This window comes from Nomascus leucogenys, chromosome 10, assembly GCF_006542625.1.
Source record: "Nomascus leucogenys isolate Asia chromosome 10, Asia_NLE_v1, whole genome shotgun sequence".
NCBI classification, from domain to species: domain Eukaryota; kingdom Metazoa; phylum Chordata; class Mammalia; order Primates; family Hylobatidae; genus Nomascus; species Nomascus leucogenys.
In genome coordinates, this window is record NC_044390.1 from 62604925 (window position 1) to 62624097 (window position 19173).

At 53.0% G+C, this 19173-nt stretch overlaps 1 protein-coding gene across 2 annotated transcripts in view; it reads right to left on the reverse strand.

Annotated features, from left to right (window-relative positions):
• The window catches only part of TMEM143 (transmembrane protein 143), a 30184-nt gene continuing 11011 nt past the window's right edge, over positions 1-19173 (reverse strand). For both annotated transcript variants that reach the window (XM_030820975.1, XM_030820973.1), the window contains 5 exons: positions 12685-12879; positions 10831-10961; positions 10045-10324; positions 1649-1838; positions 1-1078 (listed from right to left, as the gene is read on the reverse strand). In XM_030820975.1, the coding sequence (XP_030676835.1) occupies positions 864-1078; positions 1649-1838; positions 10045-10324; positions 10831-10961; positions 12685-12879 (1011 nt within the window). In that variant the 3' untranslated portion in view covers positions 1-863. The remainder of the gene's footprint in view (positions 1079-1648; positions 1839-10044; positions 10325-10830; positions 10962-12684; positions 12880-19173) is intronic.

Consider the following 19173-nt stretch of genomic DNA (forward strand, 5'->3'; position numbering starts at 1 on the left):
CAGACTTATTAAACATGATTTATTACTTTGGGACAGGAGACAGGGGAGAAATTGATAGACCAATAAATATTGCACAGGCTGCTGGTGGTGGGGAAATCCAGACTGAGGTAGTTTCTGTAGAAAGGGTGAAAGACCTGGGCAAGGAAGGCACCTGAGGTTGCCAGGAGCCAGGTTGGGAGCGAGTCTTGGTGGCGAGGGTGGTTTCTGGTTCACCTACCTAGCACAAGGTCTCCAACTCCTTCAGCCTAGACACCCTGATCAGCAGCTGACCAGCTGGCCTGCCATTTAAGCAGCAGCAATTGATAGCAAGATCAGGTTTCCTTTAGAAATTCTTATTGGTTGCTTCCCTGCAGCGACAACCGGCTGCCCAAGGTTGATGGAACCCAGCAGCTGTCACTGGACGTTTGCCAGGAGGCAGAGCTAACGGCCTTGGTACACATGATGGGCAGTTTGCCTGGAGCGGGCTAAAAAAGACAATGATATATAGTCTCGGGAGGGCGCAGCTTTAACTCTACCTGGCGGTTTACAGAAGCCAGAGCTGAGCAGCTGTGATTGGCAGACACCCCCAGCTCCTCAGCCAAACCACACTTGGATGTTTATGGTGAGGGTGGGACTAAGAAATGGAATAGAAGCAGAGCTAAATCCTTTTGATTGGCTGTTCATCGAAGGGGCGGGGGAGACTTAGCAACTGCTAGCTACTCTGATTGGCTGCTTTGCTTAAGCACACAGTGTAGCAAAAATAATTACCTGTCAGTTATTGGAAGTTGGAGTGAAAAAGCATAATAACCGTAATTGACAGCCTGTCGTGAAGGAGGCGGGGCTTAGTTCCTAGCCTGGTGACTGGGCAGGGAGGTAGGTTCTACTCAGGGGGTGTTACTGCTGGGCGTGGCCTGCGGGGGCTCGGAAGTGATCGGAGGCACTGGGTCTACTTTGGGGAAACCCGGGGGTGGGTACAATCCCATGCTGGGGGTCAGGGCCTGCAGATGCGCCAGGGCCCGAGTTCCGTTGAAGGCCACCTCACAGCCTGACTTGGCTAGGAGCCAGTTCTCCACCTCCGACCGGAGCCACCTGGAGGTCTCTGCAAGGGGAGAGGCAGGTGTTCTGAGGTCACACTGAGATCGGGGAAGATTCGAGGGACAAGCAAGGAGGGGCGTAGGGCAAAGAACAGGAAGGGCCTGGGTCTGAGAGAAGCCTAGGAGTGATCTTGAGGCTTGGAGGGGAGCGGAACAAGGCCCAGGAGGCTCGAGAGGGCCAGAAGGCCCAGCTCTGGGGCTCTTGTCTGGGGACCAGTCAGGGGCTCTTGGGCAGGGAAGGTGGGGACTCCTGTAGGGAAGGGGGCCACCTAGAGCCCACACAGGAAGCGCGCAGGGTCTCTTGGAAAGTGTCAGCTCAGGTAGAGGAAAGAGTGACAGGAGGGGGCCGTGCCATGGAGCTAAGACTCCCAACCAGGCTGAGGTTAAGAAAGGGCGGTCACATCAGGGACCAAGATCAGAGGCTGGATTCGGAGGTCCTGTCTGCTGAGGACCGGGGTCTCTTCGCAAATCCGTCAGGTCCACCCGTGGGAACTGGGGGTGGGGACGTGTCTCGCTGGGGCGGGACCTCACGGGGTTGTGGCCCCCGGGGGCAAGGTCCCAGGGCCACGTCCTACCTTCGGACGAGCCTTGAGTGCCCCCTGGCTGCCGGGCCAGGAAGCTGTGAGCCAGCAGCGCCTCCTTGGTGTGTTCGTCCTGCGCGCGCAGGGCCAGGGCGCTGAGCAGCTCCGAGTTGTTGGAGGTACTGCGGTAGTAGAGCATGTGCGCCAGCTCCAGCGCCTGTGCGCTGCGCCGCTGCCCGAACATCTGCAGGCGGGACAGCGCCCCGTGGGCTCAGTTCGGGGTGCGCCCCCACCCATACACAACCCCCGGCGTCACCCACGCCGGCATGGGGCATGGCCCATGTCGCATACTCCCCTGAGGAGGCAGGGAGGTCCTACCTAGACCTCTTCAGTACGGGTCCCCAGAGCTCAATCGAGGGATCTGTTTGGGGGTTTTTCTTTCTTTCCTTCCTTCTTTTTTTTTTTTTTTTTTTTTTTTTTTTTTTTTTTTTTTTTGACACGTTCTCGCTCTGTAGCCAGTCTGGAGTTCAGTGGCTATTCACGGGTGAACTCATAACGCACTGAAGCCTTGAACTCCTGGGCTCAAGCGATCCTCCTGCCTTGGCCTCCTAAGTAGCTGGGACTACAGGTGTGCGCCACCAAGCCCGGTATTTTTTGTAGAGACGGGATTCTCCCTGTGTTGACCAGGCTGGTCTCAAACTCCCAGCCTGGAGAGATCCTCGCTCCTCAGCCTCCCATAGTGCTGGGGTTACAAGTGTGACCCAAGGTGCTGGCCGGGGATCTGTATTTTTAACACACGTGCCCTCATTCCAGTGGCTCCAAGACCACCAGCCCCATCTGGCCTACAGTTTTCAGCAACCACTGCACTGGTTTGCTCATCTAAGCCATGTATTAATGGATTTGCCCAAAGATTTGCAGATGATAGGAGTTTTAGCTTTGAAAGATTTTGTAACAATACATCCTTATGTTTTAGAGACATAATAAAGTATTTCCAAATAAGTTTAGGTAGGATTTACTTCAAAATCATCCAATAGTAGGACAGTGAGGTCTTCAGGGGAAATCTGATTAACTATTGCTAATTACTGATGCTAGGTGCTGGCTAGTGGAGTTTATCATACTATCCTATTTCTGGGTTTGTTTGAACTTTTCCATAATGAAGAAAAAAAAACGGTTTAAAATATTAAACTGTAGGCCAAGTGCAGTGGCTCATGCCTGTAATCCCAACGCTGAGAGGCCAAGGTGGGTGGATCACCTGAGCCCAGGAGTTCAAGACCAGCTTGGGCAACATTGTAAAAGCTTCGTCTCTACAAAAATAAAAATTAAACAAAAATTAGCAAGCTGGGCTCAATGGCTCATGCCTGTAATCCCAGCACTTTGGGAGGCCAAGGCGGGGGGATCACCTGAGGTTGGGAGTTTGAGACCAGCCTGGCCAACATGGAGAAACCCCGTCTCTACTAAAAATACAAAATTAGCCGGGTGTGGTGGTGGATGCCTGTAATCCCAGCACTTTGGGAGGCCGAGGCAGGCGGATCACGAGGTCAGGAGTTTGAGACCAGCCTGGCCAACATGGTGAAACCCCGTCTCTACTAAAAATACAAAAATTAACTGGGTGTGGTGCCACGTGACTGCAATCCCAGCTACTCAGAAGGCTGAGGCAGGAGAACTGCTTGAACTGGGACCCGGGAGGCGGAGGATGCGGTGAGCTGAGATCATGCCATTGCACTCCAGCCTGGGCAACAAGAGTGAAACTCTGTCTCAAAAAAAAAAAAAAAAAAAAAAAAAAAAAAAAAAAAAAAAAAAAAAAAAATTAAATTAAATTGTAAAGAGAAGAGGAGAGGGGAAGGGGGAAGGATGTTGAGAGGAAGAGCAGGTCTGGGCCCAGCTGTCTACTGGCTGCCGGCTTCCCCACCGTTAATCTCTTTGCTTGGACCCCTGTTCTCATCCTTGATATTGGTAAGGAGAAATGAGGGCACCAGTGACCTCTGAGCTCCCACTGAAAACCTGTGCCTAGGCCAGACGCGGTGGCTCACACCTGTAATCCCAGTGCTTTGGGAGGCTGAGGAGGGCAGATCACTTGACGTTAGGAGTTCGAGACCAGCCTGGGCAACATGTTGAAACCCCGTCTCTACTAAAAATACAAAAATTAGACCTGGCGCGGTGGCTCATGCCTGTAATTCTAGCACTTTGGGAGGCCGAGATGGGTAGATCACTTGAGGTCAGGAGTTCGAAACCAGCCTGGCCAACATGGTGAAACCCTGTCTCTACTAAAAATACAAAAAAAAAATTAGTCAGGTATGGTGACGGGTGCCTATAATCCCAGCCATTTGGGAGGCTGAGGCAGGAGAATCGCTTGAGCCTGGGAGGCAGAGGTTGCAGTGAGCCAAGATTGTGCCACTGCACTCCAGCCTGGACAACAGAGCGAGACTCTGTCTCAAAATAAATAAATATAATAAATAAATAAATATACAAAAATTAGCCAGGTGTGTGGCATGTGCCTGTAATTCCAGCTACTCAGGAGGCTGAGGCAAGAGAATCTCTTGAACCTGGGAGGCAGAAGTTGCAGTTAGCCGAGATCATGCCACTGCACTTTAGCCTGGGTGACAGAGTGACACTCTGTCTCAAAAAAAAAAAAAAAAAAGCGGCCAGGCGCGGTGGCTCACACCTGTAATCCCAGCACTTTGGAAGGCCGAGGCGGGCGGATCACGAGGTCAGGAGATCGAGACCACGGTGAAACCCCGTCTCTACTAAAATTACAAAAAAATTAGCCGGACGTGGTGGCGGGCGCCTGTAGTCCCAGCTATTCGGAGAGGCTGAGGCAGGAGAATGGCGTGAACCCGGGAGGCGGAGCTTGCAGTGAGCCAAGATCGCGCCACTGCACTCCAGCCTGGGTGACAGAGCGAGACTCAGTCTCAAAAAAAAAAAAAAAAGAAAGAAAAAAAAGAAAACCTGTACCTGTACCCAGATTCCTCCATTCAGCCACAAAATGAGCTCAGGGCCACTGGAACCTGTAGCTGGCAGGCCTGGCTGCCTGACCCACTAAGCCCTTACCAGCTGCGAGCCCTTGGTAAGACCTAAGTCCTCGGGCAGCACTGTCTGTACAACAATTGCTGATGCCAGGGAGGGTTCAGGAAGTCAATACACGGTTAATAAAACATTGGGACAGCTGGGCGCGGTGGCTCATGCCTGTAATCCCAGCACTTTGGGAGGCCGAGGCAGGTGGATCACGAGGTCAGGAGTTCGAGACCAGCCTGGCCAACATAGTGAAACCCCGTCTCTACTAAAAATACAAAAAATTAGCCGGGCATGGTGGCGGCGCCTGTAATCCCAGCTACTCGGGAGGCTAAGGCAGGACAATGGCTTGAACCCGGGAGGCAGAGGTTGCAGTGAGCCAAGGTTGCACCACTGCACTCCAGCCTGGGCGACAGAGCAAGACTCCATCTCAAAAAAAAAAAAACATTGGGACAAAGCCTGGCCCCTCAGAAACACTTACCAAACAGCAGCTACTATGGAACAGTCACCCACACCCTGTGCTGGGTGCCCATAGAGTGTTCCCATCTCACACCGAGGCCTGAGGTGAAATGCCTCTCAAGTCAGCGCACCCCAGAAAATCGCTGAAATGGCCTGCAAGGTACCAATGACACGCTTGCATGTGGACTGTACCCTCTTCTCACCAGGCCAGCACAGTCAGTTTAGGTGCCTGCATTGGAACGAATCGCCATTTCTTCGGTTGAGGGCAAGATGCAGGAATAGCATGCGTTAGGGACTGTGTGGCATGAAAAACACATTTGGTTTGTGTCAGTATCTGCCAAGCCGATGGAGCTAAATTCTAGTTAAAGGAGCAGGTCACTCCGTGGCACACAGATGAAGCCACAGTCTCCCTGGAGAGGGGTCCCCCTGCCACCTAGAGGGTCCCTTCAGCATTCATCACCGTCCACAATGAGCACAGCACTCGCTCCTCCTACCCTGGGGTCTATGTCTTGGGCAGCCCCTCCACCTACTCAGTCACAGGCCAGGCCCCTGGCACCATCCTTGCTCCCCCTTCGCCAATCTGCCAGTCCCAACCCCATTCTGCTGTCCCCTGACTCTCTCTGCCCGTCTCCTCCTCTGCAGCTCCCCAGCTCAGCCTTGGCTCAGACTTTATCCCCCCCTGCATCTCTCCAGCCTCCTCCCTGGCCTCAGTCTCCCCGTCCAGTTTGTCTGCACACAGGTTCAGAGCTGCCCCTGCCCCTCCCCTGCTCATTGTCCTCCCATGGCTCCCCAGTGCTCTCAGAGAGTCCAAGCTCCATGGCCCGGCACACGAGGCCCTCCCTGTCACCTCCTGCTCCTCGCCTCTGAATGCAGCCCATGGTGAATAAGCCGGTTTACCCTGAACAGGCCCTGCTCTCTCAGGCCTCCAGGCCCAGGCACAAGCCAAACCACCCCTGGTGTGTTCCTGGAAAATGTTCACTGCCTCATCCTCAAGGCTCAGGATGGACATCACCTCTCGCGGACGAGCAGATGCAGCCTCGGGCTCCTGCCGTGCCAGCTGCTGCCTCCATTACAGACCGACTGCCTGTGTCCAGGGACCCCACACCTGTCCCTCCAGGGCAGGATCGGGCTGCTGCATCTCAGGGGCACCAGTTCAACATCCCTCCCCAGGCTGCCCCATGGGCCTGCTCAGTGCTGGGCTAAGGGGCTTCACAGTAGAGCCCGGGGTATAGAGGAGCCCACAGGGGCACCACCCCAGCCTCGGACATCCAGGAAGGCTTCCCAGAGCAGGCAGCCTCTGAGCTGAGGGTGAGGGGTGAGCAGGGGTCGGCCAGCCCAACAAGAGGAAAGGGCATTTCAGTCCAAGGGAACAGCACAGGCAAAGGCAGAGAGCGAGGGATGGCAGGGTGGGGGCGCCGCAAGCATGCAGGAGGAGCTGAGGCGCAGATTCGAGGGGAAGGATTGTGTCCAGTGAGGCTGGGAAGAATGGTCCCCGGCATCAGGCTGTGCCCAGAGGAGGGGCAGGGCAGAACTGTGTAGAATGGGGAATGGGCTGGAAGGGACTGATTGGAGGCTGGGAAGAGGGCCTGAGTGGGTGGCACAGAGGTGGGACAGGAAGGGTGGGCTGGGGGTCTAGCCAGTGACTGGGGGAATGACAGGCCATCCATAGATGCGGAGCCCAGAAGAGAAGATGTCGGGGGAGACGCTGTGCTTGGCCTACGGTGAGAGTGAGGGGCCCAGCCAGGAGGCTGAGCCTGGAGCTTCCTGGTTGATCTGATCATAGACAGTAGAGAGCTCCTGTGGAAACCGCAGAAGCAAGGAGCCCTCTATCCTGGAAGAAAGAGGGCCCCACATTCCGCACCCTGCACCTTGCACTCCGCACCCCGCACCTTGCACTCCGCACCCCACACCTTGCACCCCGCACCGCACCCCACATCCCGCAGCGGGGCTCTGAGTGTCTGTTCCAAGGTGAGATGGGGAACTTGAGAGGAGCAGGAGGGTTGAGGCAGCTGGACTCCGGGCTCATGGGGACACGCTGCACATGGGCTTGGGTGGGTCCAGGGAACAGGAGGAGCAGGGTTTGGGGACTAGGGGAGGGGATTGCAATGAAGACAGAGATCTGGGAGCAACTGAAGTGCAGAAGGGGACCAGCCAAGAGGGAGTCTGGGAGGGCCAACTGTTTTTTGTGTTTGTTTGTTTGTTTGTTTGTTTGTTTGTTTTGAGACGGAGCCTCACTCTGTCACCCAGGCTGTAATGCAGTGGCGCAATCTCAGCTCACTGCAACCTCCGCCTCCCGAGTTCAAGCAACTCTCTTGCCTCAGCCTCCCAAGTAGCTGGGATTTCAGGCATGCGCCACCACGCCCAGCTAATTTTTGTATTTTTATTAGAGACAGGGTTTCACTATGTTGGCCAGGCTAGTCTTGAACTCCTGACCGCATGTGATCTGCCTGCCTCAGCCTCCCAAAGTGCTGGGATTACAGGCATGAGCCACTGCGCCCAGCCAAGGGCCCACATGTAAAGGCTGGGCCTCACCCCAAGGTGTGGGGAAATACCTGATGAATACACTAAATTAACTTGTCAACTGGGCTTTTTTTTTTTTTTTTTTTTTTTGAGATGGAGTCTCACTGTGTCGCCCAGGCTGGAATACAGTGATGCCATCTTGGCTCACTGCAAACTCTGCCCCCTGGGTTCAAGTGATTCTCCTGCCTCAGCCTCCTGAGTAGCTGGGATTACAGGCACGTGCCACCACGCCCAGCTAATTTTTGTATTTTTAGTAGAGACGGGGTTTCACCATCTTGGCCAGGCTGGTCTTGAACTCCTGACCTCGTGATCCACCCGCCTCAGCCTCCCAAAGTGCTGGGATTACAGGTGTGAACCATTGTGCCTGGCTGGGCTTTTTTATCGTTATTTTTTGATTTGGGGTTTCACTGTGTTGCCCAGGCTGGACTCCCAACTCCTGGGCTCAAGCGATCCTCCCACCTTGGCCTCCTGAGTAGCTAGGACTACAGGCATGTGCCACCATGCTTGGTGTGAATTGGGTTTGAAATAGGGTCTTTCAGAGCCTGACAGGCTCCATAGCACCCCTGGGGCCAGCAAGGGATGAGGCGATAGTCACCGTGGGCTGGGACTCGGTGTCTTCTCCCCAGAGGCACCGGCCTCCCTGCCTCTCATCTCGCCCCTGCCCTCTGCCCTCCATGGTTGCAGCTTACAGCCGTTCCACAGCTCCCTGCGGCTCTGAGGATAAGGCCTAGGGTGCCACTCTGGGCATTCAAGGCCCTCACCACCCTCTGGGACCTCCCCTCTCTACCCTGCTCGCTGGATCCAGCCCCATGAGATACGCCAGGCTGAGCTCGTGGGCTCTTTCTCCACCAGGCTCAATCCCCATCTTCCAGAGCTTTCCTCAGATCCTACCTGAGCCCTGGTCCCAAGCAGAAATTGCTCCCTCCCCAGCCCCTCTGTTGGCCCGAGTATGCCAGCACCCTCTCAGGCGGCACAGCCTGGCTATTATCTGCAGGATTTATCACCAGCCTTCCTAAGAGCCTGTCAGCATGGCTGAAAACAGCTTGAAAACCAATGAGCCAGCAGGTGAATGATCGGGCACGACAGATGCTTCACACCAGTCTATACTCCTGGGGCCGGTGCCAACCCTGGGGAGAATCAGTAAAAGGCAGCTCCCCTCTGGGCTGACTCAGCCTCGAGACAGGACACAAGTTTTGGCAAGTGGAGCACAAGTTGGGTGTCAGCCTCCACCTGGCCCCTGGGCCACGAATCCTTGGATGGTGAACAACCTGTGCAACGGTTCAAGGCAGCCCGGCACTCACATGTAGCAGAATCAAAAGGGAGCTTGTTAAAAATATAGTTCCCTGGGCCCCAGTCCCAGAGTTTCCAATTCAGTCCACTAGGACTGGAGCCCAGGAGGCTGCATTTGTCAGCCAGCTCCCCCAGTGATAATGATACCCAGTCAGGATGGGGACTTGGAACAAACAGCCCAATTAGTAATGATAATAATCATCATCCTGGTAATAGCTAACTCTCACATAGTACCTCCTGTGCCCGGTGGGAGGCCCTGTTCTCAGCACTGCGCATGTTAATTCATTTAATCCCCACAACACCTCTATGAGTTAGGTCCCACCATCATCCCCACTTTGCAGATTTTGGAGCTGAGACACAGAGAGGTTAAGCAACTTGTTCAAGATCACACAGCGAGAAGAGAGTACAGTCAGATTCAAATCCAAGAAGTCTGCTTCCAGAACACACCCCCTTCACCACATCACTAAAGCACCCCTAAAGCCGGCACTCAGTGAGCGGCTGTCAACTCTTATGTAGCCCCTACCATGAGCCGAGCACTGCCCAGTGCTTCTCACAGACTCACTCATTTCATGCTCACAACCCTACAAGGCAGATCTCACTATCATCCCCATTTTCCAGATGAGAAAACTGAGGCTCAGAGAGATTAAGAACCCCCGCCAAGGGATGTTGAGTAAATGAAGCAGGGAAGGGACGGGGAAGGGAGGGGAGTGGAGGAGAGGGCAAGAAGGGAGGGAAGGGAGAAAGGGAAGGTGGGGAGGAAGGAGGTGGGGAGAGGGAGGGAAGGGAAGGAAAAGAGGAACAGGAAGGAAGGAAGGGAAGAGAGGAAGGGGATGGGGGAAGGGGAGGGGAAGGGATGGGGGAAGGGGAGGGGACAGGAGGGGAGGGGAGGTGGAAGGAAGGGGAAGAAGGAAGTGAAGGGAAGGGAAGGGAAAGGGGAAAAGGAAGGGGAGGAGAGGGAGGGAGGAAGGAAAGAAGAGAGGAAGGGAAGGAGGAAGGAAGGAAGAACAGGGAGGGAAGGGAAGAGAAAGAAAAGAAGAAGAATGGGAAGGAAGGAAGGGAGGGAGGGAGGAGAGCATGTCGCAGGAACAATGCATGAAACAGAGACAACTATAGGGGGCCTGACCTGGTCCCCACAGCGCAGGGCCGCAGGAAGCGTGGCAGGCGCTGCTCACCTTGGAGGCCCGCAGGCCCATGAAGATGGCGAAGAGCAGCAGCAGCAGGGAGGTGGCCACCTTGAGGTCGGTTAGCACCACCATGCCCACGTTGACGAAGATCGCCACGCCAGAGACCATCAGCATGAGGTTGAGCAGGGCGCGCTGCAGGGTGGGCGTGCGCACCTTCAGCTCCGGCAGCAGCTGCTCCAGGCCTTCCAGTGGCGTGTCCTTGAAACTCTTCAGTACCAGGTGTCCCCGTTTGGTCCGGGCTGCCAGCACCACCCGCTTAAAGTATCTCCTGAGGGACAGAGACAGAGGCAGGATCGGGACTGCACTGCCCTGGGGAGCCCCCTCCAGTCCTAGGACACTCACTCTGGCTCTACAGTCGCACAACCATCTTAAAAGCGACTCAGTAATCATGGGGAAGAAACCAGAGATCAGCTGTGTCCAACCACAGGGGATCGGTTCAATCGTGCCATCGATCCCTGGTATTGGACGTGCAGGTTGTTTGTTGGAATCCTGGCCGTGCCGCATCTTCAGAATGTGGACCTCCCTCTCCGAGCCTCAGTTTTCCTTATTGGAAAATGGGGAGAACTGTCCCCATCCTTTCTCTTCCCCTGGGAATTGAGTGTGGTACTCACTTTCCCTTGAGAAGAAAAGACAGCATTTGGATGAGTCACGCCTTCCATTTCTCAACTTCCCACCCAGGGCCCGGACACCCAAACCAGACACTGACCTGTCAGTCCCCTCTTGACTCTAACCTTGCTCCCTCTTGCTGCAGCTGGGGAACAAGGGCTGCCTCACCTCTCTGCAGGGGGCAGCTTGGTGAAGAAGCCACGCCTGGAGCCCACGCTGGACTTCAGGGGCATCTGCCCAACTCGCTGGCCCAGGGCCCAGAAGTGCATGTAGACATACTGATCCAAATTTATTGTCACCTGCCGGGGGGATGAAGGAAGCAGTGGCGGGTGAACATGCGCAGGTGTGTTAAGGGCAGGATACCAGAATCAGATGCCCTGCCCCTAAATAATTCCCGTTTCCCACTTATCACCATTTACCATCTAGGCAGGGCCGTCACATATGGTTGTCCATGTCGTATACTGCACAAGGGCTCATCATCTAACACAGTGCCATTCACGTAGAAGTCATCTTTATTACCATATTTCCTAGAATCTAAGGTGCCACTGACTCTACCCGATTATTTTATGAAGCAACTAAAAATAAAATACGCTGCCAATTAAATGATGTCACACCACCACCTGTAAATTACATCCCAATTTCAGAGATGACAAAACATGACTTTGGAAAAACTGCAGTTTAAAATCACTAAAATGTGGGATTTGGGGAGGTTTTAGTATTTTTTTTTTCTGTTTTTATTTTTATTTCTATTTTGAGATAGCGTCTCACTCTGTCACCCAGGCTGGAGTGCAGTGGCACAATCTCAGCTCACTGCAACCTCCACCTCCTGGGTTCAAGTGATTCTCGTGCCTCAGCCTCCCAAGTAGCTGGGACTACAGGCACCCGCCACCATGCCTGGCTAATTTTTGTATTTTTAGTAGAGATGGGTTTTCACCATGTTGGCCAGGCTGGTCTCAAACTCCTGACCTCAAATGATCTGCCCACCTCGGCCTCCCAAAGTGCTGGGATTACAGGTGTGAGCCACTGCACCCAGCTGATTTTAGTATTTCTTATAATTTTGTTAGCATTTCGAGTGCTTTTGGGGGCTTGGTTTTTTTTTTTTTTTTTTTTTAGTGAGTGTGTGTGTGTGTGTGTGTGTGTGTGTTTTGTTTTGTTTTTTTGAGACAGGGTCTCAATTTGTCATCCAGGCTGGAGTGCAGCGGCAAGATCATGGTTCACAGCTCACTGCAGCCTTAAACTCCTGGGATCAAATGATCCTCCCACCTCAGCCTCCCGAGTAGCTGGGACTACAGGCCCACACCACCATATCCAACTAATTTTTGTATTTTCTGTAGAGACGGGGTCTCTCTGTGTTGCCTAGATGAGTCCGGAACTCCTGGGCTCGAGCGATCCTCCTGCCTCGGCCTCCTGAATGCTGGGATTACAGGAATGAGCCACTGAACCTGGCCTTGTATTATATTATTTATTATTACAATTTTGGCAGATGGTGCTAAGTCTCTTGCCCTAAGACAGCCATATCATTTGATACTTTTCCAACAGATGGCAGTGAAGTGACCTGAGAAAGCAGCACCTCCTTTTTTTTTTTTCAGATGGAGTTTCACTCTTGTTGCCCAGGCTGGAGTGCAATGGCACGATCTCAGCTCACTGCAACCTCCACCTCCCGGGTTCAAGAGATTCTCCTGCCTTAGCCTCCCCAGTAGCTGGGATTACAGGCACCCACGACCATGCCCAGCTAATTTTTTATATTTTTAGTAGAGATGGGGTTTCACCATGTTGGCCAGGCTGGTCTTGAACTCCTGACCTCAGGTGATCCACCCGCCTTGGACTCCCAAACTGCTGGGATTACAGGCTTGAGCCACTGCATCCAGCCAAAAGTAGCACCTTCTCTGAGTTCACCAAGTGCGTCATATGGGCCAGAGTCCCGGGCTCAGGACTACAACTCCCAGCAGCCCATGCCTCTCAGAGGCTCTGCCCCACCCTAGAGGCCTCCTGGGAGTTTCATTCTCCTGGGGAGCCAAGTACCTGGACCTCATCCTGAGGGTGGTGGACCACTAGCGCGTAGGCCAGGGTGTCCTCAGACAGCGGGGAGAAGTTGGCCTGGGCCAGCAGGGGCTCCAGAGCCTGAAGCACCTCCTGCTCATTAGACAGACGCTGGGAGTCCGTTAGTGATGGCTGCTCGAGGGTCTCCCTGTCAGGGTTGATGGGGTCATACAAGGCCTAAGAGGAGAGTCAGAGAGAAAATGATGGGCTAGGTCTCTGCATGAAGGATTCTAGGGACACCTAAGGACGTCCCTTTCCAGATACTTTCATTTATTTACTTATTTATTTATTTATTTATTTTATTGAGACAGAGTCTCACTCTGTTGCCAGGCTGGAGTGCAGTGGCACGTTCTCGGCTCACTGCAACCTCCACCTCCCGGGTTCAAGCAATTCTCCTGCCTCAGCCTCCCAAGTAGCTGTAACTACAGGCACATGCCACCACGCTTGGGTAATTTTTTTTTTTTTTTTTTTTTTTGTATTTAGTAGAGACGAGGTTTCACTATGTTGCCCAGGCTGGTCTTGGTTTCACTATGTTGGTCCTGAGCTCAGGCAATCTGCCAGCCTTGGCCTCCCAAAGTGCTAGGATTACAGGCATGAGCCACCATGCCCGGCCTGTTTTTTTTTGTTTTGTTTTGTTTTTGTTTTTTTGAGACAGAGTCTCGCTCTGTCGCCCAGGCTGGAGTGCAGTGGCACAATCTCAGCTCACTGCAACCTCCACCTCCTAGGTTCAAGTGATTCTCCTGTCTCAGCCTCCTGAGTAGCTGGGATTACAGGTGCACACCACCATGCCCGGCTAATTTTTGTATTTTTAGTAGAGAAGGGGTTTCACCATGTTGGTCAGGCTGGTCTCAAACTCCTGACATGTGATCTGCCCACCTCGGCCTCCCAAAGTGCTGGGATTACAGGCATGAGCCACCTTGCTAAGCCCTTTTTTCTTGTTCTTTCTCTTTTTTTTTTTGAGATGGAGTCTCGCTCTGTCGCCCAGGCTGGAGTACAGTGGTGCAATCTCAGCTCACTGCAACCTCCGACTCCCAGGTTCAAGCAGTTCTCCTGCCTCAGCCTCCTGAGTAGCTAGGACTACAAGCGAGCACCACCACGCCCGGCTAATTTTTTTTTTGTATTTTTAGTAAAGACGGGGTTTCACCGTATTGGCCAGGCTGGTCTCGAACTCCTGACCTTGTGATCCACCTGCCTTGGCCTCCCAACAAGCTGGGATTACAGGTGTGAGCCACCGCACCCGGTCTTTTTTTTTTTTTTAATTAGCCAGGCACAATAGTGCATGCCTGTGGTCCCAGCTACTTGGGAGGTTGAGGTTGGAGGATCACTTGAACCCAGGAGGTTGAGGCTGCAGTGAACCATGATCGTGCCACTCCACTCCAGCTTGGGTGACAGAGCGAGACCCTGTCTCAAAAAAAAAAGAAAAAGATAAAGAGTCAAGCCAAGAAAATCCTCCTCTGAAGTAAGTCCTAGGGCTGTGCTCACATCCTCCAGCCTAGGCTGGTCAAGCAGTTCTGGGACTTACAGAGTGACCTTGAGAAATTCCATTCCCAGGCTGAGCTGCAGTTTGAAAGCTGGAGGAGAAAGAAATCTGCATCGATCAAATGTCCACTGTGAGCCAGATTCTCTTCTGGAAACTTCACATCCTCCCGGGGCTTTGGGCCAAAAACCTGGACATTGCACGTGATCCCTGCTGCTCCCTTCCCTGTCACAATAAATCCTGCTGATTCCACCTTCAAGCAGACTGCACTTCACCCAGCTCTCTCCTCCCCACCAGCCCTGTCCCAGTCCATGCCAGCCACCACCATTTCATCCTGCCTGGATGAGCCCAACAGCCTTCTCAATGGTCTCCCCAAATCCTGTAACACACCCCATCGCCTGCCAATCGGTTCTTTACACAGCTTCCAGGGAGATCTTGTCAAACAATAAAATAACAACAATCATCATCAATGATAATGGTGCACATTTACATAGCACTTACTATGTGCCAGGCACAGATTGAAGTATGTTACATGCACATTCTCACAGTGTGAAACTCCTAATTTACAGATGTGGAAACTGAGGCACAGAGAGGTTAAGTAATTGCCCGAGGTCACATGGCCAGGAAGTGGTGTAACCAGAATGACACATTTGACCATGTCAATCTCCTGCTAAAACCCTTCTGAGGCTTCTACTGCCCTCGGGAATCAGGATCACACTTCCTAGTAGGGCCTGCAAGGCCTCACAGGACCACAAATCCTCTCGGTCACTCCATACCATCCAGACTGTCTTTAGGTTGGCTGGGCGAGATCACTCATGCCTGTAATCCCAGTAGTTTGGGAGGCCGAGGGAGGAGGATTGCTTGAGCCCAGGAGTTCGAAACCAGCCTGGGCAACACAGCAAGACCCCATCTCTACCAAAACAAAAATACATTTATATGTATAAAAATTAGCCAGGCGTGGTGGTGCACACCTGTGGTACCAGCTACTCAGGAGGCTGAGGCAGGTGGATTGCTTGAGCCCAGGAGATTAAGTCCATAGTAAGCCATGATCACAGCTTGGCACTGCAGCCTGGGCAACAGAGAAGACCCTGTCTTCAAAACAACAACAACAACAAACCAGATTGGTTTTAGTTCCTCCAGCCACAGAGACTTTGCACATGCTGTTGGAAGACTCTCTCTACCCCCTTCCTGCCTCCTTCCCTTTTCACGATTGAAGTCTTACTCTCTGTCATTTTCTAGGTCCATTATCACTATCAAAAAGCCTCGGATAGTGCCTCGGGGCAGTGGCTCACGCCTGTAATCCTAACACCTTGGGAGAACAAGGCAAGAAGACTGCTTAAGGCCAGGAGTTCAAGACCAGCCTGAGCAACGTGGTGAAACCCCGTTGCTACCAAAAATACAAAAAATTAGCTGAGCATGGTGGTGGGCGCCTGTAATCCCAGCTACTCTGGAGGCTGAGGCATGGGAACCACTTTAACCTTGGAGGTGGAGGTTGCAGTAAGCTGAGATCGCGCCAACTGCACTCCAGCCTGGACAACAGAGTGTGTCAGTGTGTGAGTCTCTGTCTCAAAAAAAAAAAGCAGCAGCCTTCCTCTACTCATCAAACTGAGCAGGGCCACCCTGTGTGGTTGGGCAGGATGTGCACTGCACAAAGGTACCAGATCTAAGGGCAGACCTGTCCATTTATCATGACAGCCACACTTCAGATGGAAATAAAGGAACAGAATAGCACCGTCCACTAGAACTGCCTGCAGTGAGGAAAATGTTCTAGATCTGCACTGTCCAATAAGGTCGACACTGGCCATAGGTGGCTTCTGAGCACCTGAAACGTGATCAGTATGCTGAGAAACAACATTTTTAATTTTGTTTTAGTTATGTCAAATTTTAACAGCTAGTGTCTACATTTAAATTTTTTTTTTTTTTTTTTTTTGAGACAGAGTCTTGCTCTGTCACCCAGGCTGGAGTGCAGTGGTGCAATCTTGACTCACTGCAACCTCCGCCTCCTGGGTTAAAGTGATTCTCCTGCCTCAGCCTCCGGAGTAGCTGGGATTACAGGAGCCTGCTACCATGCCAGCTAAATTTGTGTGTGTGTGTGCTGTTTTTTAGTAGAGGCGGGGTTTCACTATGTTGGCCAGGCTGGTCTTGAACTCCTGACCTCGTGATCCACCCACCCAGACTTTGGCCTCCCAAAGTGCTGGGATTACAGGCATGAGCCACTCCGCCTGGGGTACATTTAAATTTAATGAAGTTCATGGCTACTATAACGGACAGTTCCAGGCTAGAGAAAGAGGCACCTTTTTCTAATTTGCACACGGACCCCAGTATAGCAACCAAGGTCCACTCTGTTATCTGCCTGCAGGGCACCATGCCCCTCGCCCTCATGGTCTGAACTTAACCACCACTGGGGAGAGCATCTCATTCATGACCGTACCCACCACCCACGTTCAGCTCCCAGAGCGCACGATGCAGGCCCAATTTCACTCCTCAGTGAAGACACAGCACCTGGCACCGGGCCTCACACAAACATCTGCTAAAAGAATGACTTAATTGGGGCCAGGCACAGTGGCTCACGCCTGTAATCCCAGCACTTTGGGAGGCTGAGGCAGGTGGATCATTTGAGGTCAAGAGTTTGACACCAGCCTGGCCAACATGGTGAAACCCCGTCTCTACTGAAAATACAAAAATTAGCCAGGCATGGTGGTACGCGCCTGTAATCCCAGCTACTTGGGAGACTGAGGCAGGAGAATTGCTTGTACTCAGGAGGTGGAGGTTGCAGTGAGCCAACACAGTGCCACTGCACTCCAGCCTGGGAGACAGTGAGACTACGTCTCAAAAAAAAAAAAAAGAATAACTTAATTGGGTCTTCGTGGCAATTGCTGCTGCCATTTTCCACCATCAAGCATTCCCTTGTGGCTGTCACATGCCATCTGTCTACTGAGGACTCCCAGATTTCCATCTGCAGTCCAGATATCTCGCTTGAGCTCCAGATTCACACGGCTGGGCGTCTACTCAATACCTCCATACAGATGCGCCGTGGGCCTCTCAACACCTTCGCAAGGGCATCCTCTCAAACCCACGATGCCCCAAACCTGCTCTCTCACCCTCGTCCCCATCTCAAAAGATGCAACTCCATCCTTCCAGGTGCTCAGGCCCAAAGCCTGGGGGTCATCCTGGAGTCCTCCCTTTCTCACACATCCAACCCATTGGCAAATCGTGATGGCACCACATTCAAAACAGATGCAAAATCTGACTGTTCCTCAACCCGTGGTCTCAGCCACTCTCCTCCCTGGCCTGGGAGCAGTTCTCCCTGCCCCGTCCCCATCCCCAGTGGGTTCCCCAAGCAGCCACCAGAGGGCGCCAGTTCGCACCTATAGCAATTCCAGTCTTTGCTCAGAACACTCGGCTTAGCCACCGGCCCACTCAGTCAAAGCAAAGTACTCACCACCGCCCAGGGGGGCCCTGCAGGATCTGGCCCCAGGTCCCCCTCCCTCTGCCCTCACCTCCTGCTCTCTTCCGCTGGTTCGCCGGGCTCTAGCCCCGCAGGCCTCCTGGCTGTTCCTCCACACACCATGCACACTCCTGCCCCAGGGCCTTTGCACGTGGGGTTCCCTCAGATCTCCACAGGGCTTGCTCCCCTCTCCTTCAGGTCTCTGCTCAAATGTCCTTTGCTCAGTGAGGCCTTCCTGAACACCTTACCTGAAACTGAAAACCACCCCCTCCCTTGCTTTCCTTTTCTCCTTATTAGGTTTTGAAAAAAGAAAAATACAGTCATCCCTTGGTATCCATAGGAGATCAGTTCCAGGATGTCCCATGGATACCCAAACCTACAGATGCTCAAGCCCCTGATACAAAATGACATGTCTGCAGCCGGGCGCGGTGGCTCACGCCTGTAATCCCAGCACTTTGGGAGGCCGAGGCAGGTGGATCACGAGGTCAGGAGATCAAGACCATCCTGGCTAACACGGTGAAACCCCGTCTCTACTAAAAATACAAAAAATTAGCCAGGTGTGGTGGCGCATGCCTGTAGTCCCAGCTATTCGGAAGGCTGAGGCAGGAGAATGGCATGAACCCGGGAGGCGGAGCTTGCAGTGAGCCAAGATCAAGCCACAGCCCTCCAGCCTGGGCGACAGAGTGAGACTGTCTCCAAAAAAAAAAAGACATATCTGCATATAACCTCTGCACATCCCCTCATATACTTTATTTTTATTTTTTTAGAAACAGGGTCTAGCTCCACGGTGAAACCCCGTCTCTACTAAAAATACAAAAAATTAGCCGGGCGTGGTGGCGGGCGCCTGTAGTCCCAGCTACTCGGGAGGCTGAGGCGGGAGAATGGCGTGAACCCGGGAGGCGGAGCTTGCAGTGAGCCGAGACTGCGCCACTGCACTCCAGCCTGGGTGACAGAGCGAGACTCCGTCTCAAAAAAAAAAAAAAAAAAAAAGAAACAGGGTCTAGCTCTGTCCCCCGGGCTGGAAAGCAGTACTGCAATCATGACTCACTGCAGCTTCAACCTCCCAGGCTCAAGCAATCCTCCTGCCTCAGCCTCCCGAGTAGCTGGGACCATAGGTGTGTGCCATCACGCACAGTTAATTAAAAAAAAAAAAAACTATGGAGGCTGGGCGCATGGCTCACACCTGTAATCCCAGCACTTTAGGAGGCCGAGGAGGGTGGATCTCTTGAGGCCAGGAATTCGAGACCAGCCTGGCCAATATAGTGAAACCCCGTCTCTACTAAAAATACAAAACCTAGCCAGGCATGGTGGTGCACACCTATAGTCCCAGCTACTCGGTAGGCTGAGGCAGGAGAATCACTTGAACCCAGGAGGCAGAGGTTGCAGTGAGCCAAGATCACGCCACTGCACTCCAGCCTCAGCAACAGAGCAAAAATCTGTCTCAGAAAAAAAAAAAATTTTGCAGAGACAGAGCCCTACTATGTTGTCCAAGCTGGTCTCAAACTCCTGTCCTCAAATAATCCTCCCGCTTCAGCCTCCCAAAGCG